The following is an 11,013-nucleotide window of genomic DNA, read 5'->3' as shown; positions in this document are numbered from 1 at the left end:
ATAGTCTTTTCAACAAACGGACATTTGCATGCAGAAAAATGAATCTAGACACAGACCTTAACTCAAAAGAGTTTACAGACCTAAGTGTTAAATATGTAAGTATAAAATTCTAAAAGTTAATATAGGAGAAAATCTAGATGACCTTGTGTTTGGCAATACTTGCATCTAACACCAAAGTATGATCCATGAAAGAAAGAATTGAATTTCACTAAAATAAAAATGTCTGCTCTGTGTAGATGCAGTCAAGAGAGTGAAAAGAGAAGCCACAGACTGGGAGAAATATTTGCAAAAGAAGCCATATCTGATAAAAGACTTATCCAGGATATACTAAGAACACTCAAAATAAAAAGAAAACAAACAACCCAATTACAAAGTGGGACAAAGATCTGAACAGATAGCTAACCAAAGAAGATATAAAGGTGGCAAATACATATATGAAGAGATGCTCCATATCATATGTCATCTGGAAATATAAATTAAAACAATATGATACACTATGCACCTCATAGAATGACCCAAACCCAGAGCACTGATGACACTAAATGTAATGAGGGCATGATAAGAATGCAAAATGGTACAGCTACTCTGAAAGACAGTTTGTTGATTTTTTTTACAAAATGAAACATGTTCTTATACATCTAACAATCACACTCCTTGGCATTTACCCAAAGGAGTTGAAAACTTACATCCACACAGAAACATGCACACTGATGTTCATAGTAGCTCTATCCATAATTGCCAAAACATAAAGCAATCAAGAGTATGGATAAACTGTGGTACATCTAGTTGATGAAATTTTCCTCAGCACTAAAAAGAAATGAGCTATCAAGCCATGAAATGATATGGAGGAAACCTGAATGCATATCACTAAGTGAATAAACCAATCCAAAAATACTAAAACCTGTGTGATTCCAAACTTTATGACATTCTGCAAAAGGCAAAACTATGGTGACAATATAAAGTTAAATGGTTTTCAGGGACTAGAAGGGAGTGAGGGATGAATGCACAGAGCATAGAGGACTTTTAGGACAGTAAAACTATTCTGTATGCACTGTAATGGTAGTTCCATATTATACATTTGCTTAAACCCATAGAATGTCCACTAAGAGTGATCCCTAATGTAAACTATGGACTTTGGGTGATAATAGTGTGTCAATGTAGGTTCATCAAGTATATCAAATGCACCATTCTGGTAGAGAATACTGATAATGGGGGAGGCAATGTACATGGGGGGAAGCACCAGGTATATGGTTGTTCTCTTTACCTTCCTTTCAGTTTTGCTGTGAACCTAATGCAGCTCAAAAATAAAGACTTAAGAATCTTAAAAATAAAGTCTTACAAAATCAATTTCTCACCCCTCCTTTACCCAGAAGGGCAGTCTAACTGAAGACCATTTGAAGCCCATATTAAGGAGCTGACCATGCTTAGAGCATCATGGAAGAGGGAACAGTGGAAGACCCACTGACCAAACTGACCAATTTTTTTTTATTGTATCTGGGATTGAACCAAGGGGTGCTTTGCCTCCTGAGTGACATCTCCATCCCTTCTTTGGTTTTTATTTAGAGACAGGGTCTCACTAAGTTGTTCAGAGCCTCACTAAGTTGCTGAGGCTGGCTTTGAACTTGCAATCCTCCTGCTTCAGCCTCTCAATCCATGGTAATTATGGAAGTGTGCCATCACACTGGGTTCCATTGTCCAAATATTAAGCCAGAAAAGATTACAAAGAAATTTAAAAAGATAAAAAAATAATACAGAACATATTTTTGGAAAAGAAAATTTATGACAAAATGGAAAACAAGCAAAAGTCTAACTTCGTAATTTAAAACTCATTTAAAAAAAATTCCAGTCAAAAAGTTGCAAAATATCTAGAAAATAGTAATGATAAGTACAAGGAAAATACCAAGTCAGCATACAAAGAAAACAATTAATAAATCAATTCCAAAATTGGTTCTTTGATACTAAAAGATAAAACAGTAGTAAACTCAAACAAGGGAAAAGAAAACAAAATTAAAAACACAAATTGGGATATACAGATATTGAGGAAGTCTCTATAATCACCCTAGACCTCACAGAGGTGCCCAGAAGCTCTTTGGATCACAGTCAACTGGTGAACAAGGAAACACATGGGGGTTTTATTAAGAACAGAAAAATTTTATATTAACAACAGAAAATTTTTCATAAAGACTCTTGATGGCTGAACGGAGCTACTGCCACCATTCAATGTCACCTTCAGACCTAACCCTGTCCAGGAAGAGCAAATATTTGTAGTTTCCCAGAAGCCCCCAGTGGAACTATGTCATAAGCCACCCAATTCACACTGGGATTTCTCTGAATCTCATAGGGAAATGAGTGGGAGCTGGAATATAGTAACCACACTCCCCAACAAGGCAGGAAGGAGAACTGTCCCCAATGCATTTGGTTTTCTTTTAGGCTCCATTAGCTTTCATCAATCATTTGTCTGTTTTGGCACCAAAGTTGCACTCTTTTCATCATAGCCATTTTATAGTGTTTTGCGATATCTAGTTAAAGCAAAGGTTGTCCTTGTCAACCTGTCTTGGCTGATCTTGTATGTGTGCTTATGAATCTTAGAATCATATTGTCAAGTTTCATCATACTTAGGAGAAAAATGGATAGCATATTTGGGGATCTTTCAAGCCCCATTATGCCTTTGTTCCCCTTTATTCTACTCTCCTACCTCTCCCTTGGTAATGACCTTTTCATCTTTATCAGAATGGGAAGTAAATATCAATCCTGACAATATAAAATTAAAGTGTAACTGATACAAAATGATCAAAGATAACATTAGTACTGAAAGTTAGCACCTGTGTTCTCAGCTACATGGGAGGCTGAGGCAGGAGGATCACAAACTGGAGGCCAGCCTGGGGCATTTAGCAAGACCCTGTTTCAAAATAAAAACCAAAAAGGGGCTTGGTATACAGTTGAATGGCAGGTGCTTACCCAGCATGTGTGTGCCTCTAGATTCAATCCCCAGCACCACAGAAAAAAAAAAGAAAAGGGAAAAAAATGAAAGTGCCGCAAGATGTTTAAGTGCACTGTTTAAACTTATAAGAACTAAAGATAACAGCATAAATACCACTTATGGTATGTCAAGGATTCCCAAGGCCACAGTCCAGAACACCCAGGACTGCTCAGTTAACTCCATCTGCAATATAAACCTACTGCTCTGTTTTCTGCATAGGTTGACTCTAATGGTTAAAAAGCAAAAACAAAACTTCTCCTTATGATGTCTACATAAATAGTTTTCAATGTCAGGTCAAGAGAAGGCATGCTAAGATTATACTTCCTTCTTATAAGTCTAATATAATGACCCAGAACTTTGCTACCATCAAGGTCCCCATGAATTCCCATTTTTTACCCACCATCAATTGGTGATATTATGATATATTTTACATTATTTCTTTTTTTAAAAAATTTAGTCGTTGATAGATCTTTATTTTATTTATTTATATGCGGCACTGAGAATCAAACCCAGTGCGTCACACATGCCAGGCAAGTGCGCTCCCACTGAACCACAACCACAGCCCCTACATTGCTTCTTTTTTTTTTTTTTTAGAATTTTTTTTTAGTTGTTGATGAACCTTTATTTTATCATTTACTTATTTTTATGTGCTGCTGAGGATTGAATCCATGTGCCTCACACATGCTGGGTAAATGCTCTACCACTAAGCCATAAGCCCAGCCCACCATTGCTTCTTATTTTAATGGTGAACTTTCTTGTACAGTTCTTTCCCCTGATTTTTCAAATTGTTTTCCCTTATTTTCTTGTACTATTTACCATCATCATATCCAGCTTCTTCAAACTCCCAAACACACCATCTAACATGTTGAGTCCACATACACTTTTTTTGTTTCTAACACTTGGACTCCTCTCTCTCATTCTCCTCCTCCAACCAGGACTGATTGCCAACCAGGCCTTCTGCCCAATTGGCGTCCCTGGTGTTTCCTGTCACTGTCCTCCTGGCTTAGATCCATTGTCTTGTGGATCTCACAGCTTCCTTCTTCTTGGCTTACACCCTTGTTTTGCTGCAGAACATCCTTAAGTAGCTTGCTAAAAAAGTATATTTGAATGGTAAATTTTCTTAGCTCTTACATATCTTAAAACTATTTTTATTCTATTGTCACACTTGATGGGTATTTTGGCTGGTGTAGGATTCTATATTGCAAATCATTTTCTATTGGAATTTAGAAAGCATTATCCTATTTGTTTCTTGTTGCCCTATTATTTCTCATCATCCAGTGTTGTTATGAAATCTGGTGCTATTCGAATGCCTGTTCCTTTTATTCCTCGCTTTATTTATTTATTTATGATCTTTATTTTTTGCAGTTTTAGGGAATGAACCCACCGGCACTTGATCACTGAGCTACACCCACAGAACTTCTGATTCTTAAAAAATTTTGTGACAGGACTCACTAAATTGCTGCAACTGACTTGGAACCTGGGATCCTTCTGCCTCAGCCTCCAGAATAGCTGATATTACAGATGTGCACCACTGAGCCTGGATTTTGGTTTTATTTTTCATGAACACTTGTTAATTGCTTACTAGACTTCTTAGATTATTCCTCAAACTATATTTTCTCTCAGATTTTTTGTTTTTGCTGTTTTGCTCTTTTTTTCTGGGGAACTTCTTCAGTTTTGTTTTTCAAAATTCCTATTGAAATCTGAACTTCAGTAATCAATTTTTTTGCAATATTGGAGGATCCAACCTGGGGCTTTGCACATGTTAGGCAAGCAATATACCACTGAACCCCAGACAATAATCATATTTTAATTTCCAAGAATTCTTCTTGTTCTCCAGTTGCTAATTTTACATAGTAGTGGTTTTGTTTTATGGATACAACACTCTTAGTTTTTTGAATATACTAAATTAAAATGTGGGCTTTTCATAGGTACCCTGTATTTTCTGGGATTCCAAATTCATTTTTTTCTGTTTATCTGTACCCTTTTATGTGTCAAACACTTTCTTCCAATTTCTGATGCTACTTAGTGATGGGTTTGTTTCTAATAAAGAAGAATTGGAAAGATATTGTAGAGTTAATGTGCTATTAGGCATATAGGTCTGTTTTCCTGCCGTGACTATTCTCTGTTTAAGGCGAGGAGCAGATATCATATCCCCTACAGGCTGGAATAAGGAAGAAATTGTTCAGAGGTTGTCAACTTCCATGCTGGAATCCCTAGCTCTCCACAGATTTCATTAAATTTCTTCAGGTGTTTTCCCTGTAGGCCTGTACCTGCTCCCAGCTCAGCTATCTGGTGGTGGGGGCAGGTTCTAACTGGAACCATCATCATGTATTGGGACCTTCAGTTAATCCCCACGTATTTTGTTCTGTTTAATTTCATTGTCTTCTACCACATGCCTTCTAATTCTGACTTTCTGGTGTTACATCTGGCAAAATGGCCTGTACCTCCTTTGTAGTTCCTTTGTCAAATATTTTTAGCTGGATTTTTCAAGCCTACTTTATTCATTGACTAATTTCCATCTTCATTCCAAAAATCTGTTGAAATCTGTCCATGGATGACAACCTCACATCCTCACCAAATTCTGTTCGCTCTAATGGGTTTATTCCTTTCTGTTCCTTGACACTTTTCTTTTAGTGAGCTTCTTAGAGTAAAGAAATAAAGCTCTGTATGTGTGCTTGCACTCATGAGTGTAAGTGTGATATATCAGAATCAATTCATGGCTTACCTTTTTTCTATTGTAAATGTACTTAAACTTTTAATTGTCTAGAAGACCACTTTGGCCACATTTCCTAGGTTTTGATTGTAGGACTCTTATTGTTAGTTATTTCTGGAGAAAATCATTTTAGTTTTTGTTTCCTCTTTAACCAGAGTTATTTTGAAACCTGTTTTAAAATTTCCAAGTGGAAATTGGGTTTTTGTTTTGTTTTACTTTTGCCCATCCTTTCTTTTCTAATTTTTAATTTTATTCCATTTTTACAGAGACTGTGATCTACATGATTTCTATATTTTGGAAATCACTGAGATTGGTTTTTGGTGAGACTAATGCACACACAACTTTAGAGATGTTCCAGAGTGTTTGATTTTTTTTTTTAAGATGAAGTCCTGCTATGTTGACCAGGCTGACCTTGAACTGTAATCTTCCTGCCACATCCTTCTAAGAAGCTGGGATTACATTCATGCAACACCACACTTGAGTCCATAAGTGGTCGAAGCAAATTTTCATTTCTACTTTTTGTGGCATCATCTGGGATGTTAGTTCCAAAATTTTGGGTTGTTTTACCCTTTTCATTTTCCTTTATCATTTTAGGTTTGCTCTTCTAAAACATTTGTTCCAACAGTTTAAGGGATCTTTAGATAAATGGAGTAGATGTTTGTGCTCTATCTGCCATATTGATAAAATTCTTTTTTTGTTGTTGTTGTTTTGTTGTCAACTACACTATATTACTCTCAGTTTTTACCTCCAATAGAATTATTTTAAGTATATCAATTTTAAAATGGTATAATCCCACGTTTAAAATGGCCTATTTTTTAATTCTACAAGTAAATAATTTGGATAATAGTGTATTTTCTAATTTTCAATATTAAGCATGAAACTGCATTAAGTCCCTTTTATTCAATCTAAGGAATTGTATCATTCCTTCATTGCTTTTTCAAAAATTTCTTGGCTTTTAGGGACTGGGTTGAAGCTCAGTGGCAGAGTGCTTGCCAAGCATGTGCGGGACACTGGGTTTGATCCTCAGCACTACATACAAATAAATAAATAAAATAAAGGTATCGTGTCCAACTACAACTAAAAAATAAATATTAAAATAAATAAATAAGTAAAGGTATCATGTCCATCTAAAAATAATTTTTTTTAAATTTCTTGGCTTCTAGTTTGGTATATAACTCTTTCCAAACTAGAATTAACTTGTTATAATCCACAAAACTCTTGGATTTTATTTTATTTTTTATTTTATTTATTTATTTTTAAAAAATATTTATTTTTTAGTTTTCGGCGGACACAACATCTTTGTTTGTATGTGGTGCTGAGGATGGAACCCGGGCCGCACGCATGCCAGGCGAGCGCGCTACCACTTGAGCCACATCCCCAGCCCCTTGGATTTTAATCAGGGAAAATAACTTCCAGATTAATTTATGAATGACATTTTCATTTTTTTAATTTAAAAAAAGTTTTGTTTTTCTTTTCTTTCTAGAATTGACATGTTTATTATGTTGACTCTTCCCTTCTAGGAATGAGATAGTTTGTATTTTTTCAGGTCTTCTATGTATTTCAGTAAAGTCTAATATTTAGATAGGTTTTGGCATTTGGTGTGTGTGTGTGTGTGTGTGTGTGCGTGCGTGTGTGTGTGTGTGTTACTGGGGCTTGAACCCAGGGGCAGTATGCCACTGAGCTCCATCCCCAACCCTTTTTATTTTTTATTTAGAGACAGGGTCACACTAAGTTGATTAGGGTTTTGCTAAGTTGCTGAGGCTAGTCTCAAGCTTGCAATCTCATGCCTCAGCCTCCCGAGTCACTGGGATTTCAGGCATACACCACCATGTCCAGCTTGATTTTCCAATCCTTGCATTCTTAGAATAAAACCTGCTTTCATTATGATATATTATCATATCCTGCTGGATTCAATTTATTTATCTAGAATTTTCACATTTATTTCCATTTCCCGTGTCATACTTTCCTTGGTTCTTTTATAGTAGTTACATTATTTTAAAAAATAAATGTGGAAAAAATTTTCTTTTCCAAGATTGGAATTGCCTACTCATTAAGGATTTGATAGAACTCATCTGTATAGCTCTCTGGGCCTGTATTTGTGAATGAGGTGGTAAGTTTTTTCAATATATGGTCAATTTATTTGAGGTCATTGGAATCCATTTGGGTATTCTGTTTTTAGAGTCAGTCTTGGTAAGTTGTACTTTTGTGGAGTTTACTCATTTTGCTTGTTTTCAAATTTACTGATATACAATTATTCAGAATAACTGTCATAACTTTAAGAAAACCTCTGTCGGGACTGGGGATGTGGCTCAAGCGGTAGCACGCTCTCCTGGCATGCGTGCGGCCAGGGTTCAATCCTCAGCACCACATACAAACAAAGATGTTGTGTCCGCCGAGAACTAAAAAATAAATATTAAAATTTAAAAAAAAAAAGAAAACCTCTGTCATTCTATGGTTATATATGGTTTCATTTCCAATATGACATACTTGCTTCTTTTCTTTTTATCCAGTTTGTTAAAGGGTTGGCTTTTGTTCAACTTTTCAACGAACCAGCTTTTGATTTCCTCAATCTTCTCTCTTGTTTGTTTCTATTTCATTAATTTCTGTTTGTCTTTATTTTTCTTTCATCAACTTTCTCCAGGTTTCATCTGCTGATGCTTTAAAGCTTTTAGAGTTGGATGTTCAGCTTGTTGACATGTTGGCCACTTCAGCTATAGCTTGAGACTCCAGGCTCACACACTCAACCACCTACTCCAACATTTCTACTTTCACTGTAAGGGTCTGGCGAACGTTGGAGGAAGAGACCACCAAGAGACCGGCTCATGCAAAAGCAAGTGGGGTTTATTGAGGATCCAATCCAGCGTGCTGGGGCTCCGTGCTCACTCAAGAAGGGAGAGCAGCCCAGAGCCCAGAGCAGGGGTTGTGCAATGCTTAAGTACACTTTTGGGGAGGACGGGGACTTTACATACATCACAGTCTCCTTTAACAAATCATCATACACCGGGAAAATCAAACAACAACTCCTAAACATGATTAGTTCATTCATTGGCGGGAACAGGTCGGGCTGGGGTGATAGGTCAGTTCTAAGGGGGGAGGTACATCCAAACTGATTGGTTTAGGCCCTGCGATGCCTACGTGCAAGATCGCACAGGGCCCTGAGTTATTAAACAACCAGGCGGTCAGGGGGAATATTTACTGGGCAGTTCCAAGTATTGTCTTAACAGCTACAGGAATTTCAGGTTTTGCAGTAGCATAGGAACTTAACAATACCTGGTCCTTTACATTTTAACTCAGGCCTTGCAGCTTAGAAACTTTACAATGCCTGGTCTTTTACACTTTAACTTCAATTTCTTTTACCCTTACATCACATTGTTAGAGTTGGGATGCCTTAAGCCTAATATGACCCAAAGAGACTTCTGAACATGTACTTTTCCTGTATTTTCTCCCATCTTGATGAAAGCTATTCACTCAGGTGCTCCAAACCAAAACTCAGGCATCATCCTTGTTTCTTCTCTTTCTCTATACTCTACATCCAGTCCTTTCTGCTCAATCTCAAAATATATCTTGAATCTCAAATCACTACTGCTGCCTCTCTAGTTAAAGCCAAAACTGTTCCCAGGGTCTCCTGATGGGCATCTTGTACCTAGTTTTGTCCGGCCATGGCCAATTCTCCACTCTCCAACTAAAACTCAGATCTGATGATGTCAGCTTCTGACTCAATCAAATCAAGGGCTTCTCATCTCAGAATAAACTCCCAGTTCTCATGGCACTCTCCAACCAAATCAGTCCCCATATTCCCAATATGCCAGGTTAGGCCTTTAAACTTGACTGGAATGTTCTTTCCCCAATATCCTTTTGGGGTAATAAAATGAAGGCAAAAGCTAGTGGATATCCAAAAAGCACTCCTTTCACCCTTAATCTATCTCAAAGCCCTTATGACTATGTAGAGTTATACCTTATTTTAATGCTTAGTATGAATTTTCCCCCCACAAAAATGTGTTACTTCACTGTCTTGTTCAGTACCGTGCATTCAGAGTAGGGAACAGTGCCTGGCATAAAGAAGATATTAAATAGATAAATGGGGGGCAGGGGGCGGGGGGCCAAATCAGAATCCAAAGGTTCCTTGTTAAGAATAAAACTAGCACAAACATTGGATGGATTGGTTGATGATTGGTATCAGGGTAAGGTCGCCTTAACAAACACTCCTTCTCTAAATATCCCATTGGCTACAACTTTCCTCATACTTTAAAATATTTTTCTGAAATAGTTGCTGGATGTCAGCTCCAAATCACTTCTTCGAAGAAGATGAACAGCTGGATCTCGCTCCCAAATTACGTTTTCCAGGCAGAGCTAAGCGCTGTTTCCACTGCCCTTCTACACACCTCCACCAAAACATCTGATCCAACAATGACAGGTCTCACGCGGGCTTGGAATGCACCCTCTCCCCACGCCAGAGTTCCGCGAAGGTTAGGACCGTGATTTGTTGTCAGTTTATTCCCGGCCCCTAAGAGAGTGTGGCACCTGGCAGGCTAAAGTGAAATAATGCAATGGTTAGGCCTCTTAAACCGTGTCCCTAGGCTTGGAACAACGCCGGGCTGTAGGGCAGGCAACTTTGCTGATTTACTGAAGATCATTTTAAGAAAATGTCAGCGCACTAAAATGCTTATTGCAACATACTCAGTGCGTTTTGTGGACAGAGTCAACCGCTCTGTAGGGAAGAGCAAACAGGCGTCCCGAGCCTAGGCCCTCGTTTGCCCCAGCATCCGCAAGGGCCCATTAATCCATAACATTTAAATTCCGCCCACTAAACCAGCCCCTCCGCGCCCAAGCCGCCACTTTTCCCCAAATGACGGCTGAAGGCAACCAATCAACATTTGGGCAGGGGTCCGCCCACTTTTCCCTTGCCGAAACGGACAAGAATTCCCGCCAATTGAGGGCGTCGCCGCCGAGGCCCCGCCCCAGACTGGCCACCCCAACCAATACTGGGCAGGCTTGCGGCGGTGCCGGAGGCGGGGCGTGAGCACGCAGGTGCAGCAGCGCGCAGGCCGGCCGGGAGGGCGGGGCGCGACGTCGTCCGTGCGGGGTCCCGGCGTCGGCGGCGCGCGCGCTCCCTCCTCTCAGAGAGAGGGCTGTGGTAAAAGCCGTCCGGAAAATGGCCGCCGCCGCTGCCGCCGCGCCGAGCGGAGGAGGAGGAGGAGGCGAGGAGGAGAGACTGTGAGTGGGACCGCCGCGGCCGCGGGCGGGGACCCTTGCCGGGGGGCGGGGGGTAGGGGCGGGACGTGGCGCGGGAGGGGCCCGAGGGGTCGGGCGACAAGGCTGG

The 11,013-nt window shown here is 39.2% G+C and overlaps 1 protein-coding gene across 2 annotated transcripts in view; it reads left to right on the top strand.

The window, feature by feature from the left end:
- Positions 1-10,758: 10,758 nt before the first annotated feature.
- The window catches only part of Mecp2 (methyl-CpG binding protein 2), a 67,965-nt gene continuing 67,710 nt past the window's right edge, over positions 10,759-11,013 (top strand). Inside the window, exon 1 of one of the 2 annotated variants that reach the window (XM_048796738.1) lies at positions 10,759-10,907. In XM_048796738.1, coding sequence (XP_048652695.1) covers positions 10,846-10,907 — 62 coding nt within the window. In that variant the 5' untranslated portion in view covers positions 10,759-10,845. The remainder of the gene's footprint in view (positions 10,908-11,013) is intronic. The other variant, XM_015506965.2, reaches the window with a different exon arrangement.

The sequence above is a fragment of the Marmota marmota genome, unplaced genomic scaffold (assembly GCF_001458135.2).
Source record: "Marmota marmota marmota unplaced genomic scaffold, marMar, whole genome shotgun sequence".
Taxonomy (NCBI): Eukaryota; Metazoa; Chordata; class Mammalia; order Rodentia; family Sciuridae; genus Marmota; species Marmota marmota.
This window is presented reverse-complemented; position numbering and strand designations above follow the sequence as displayed.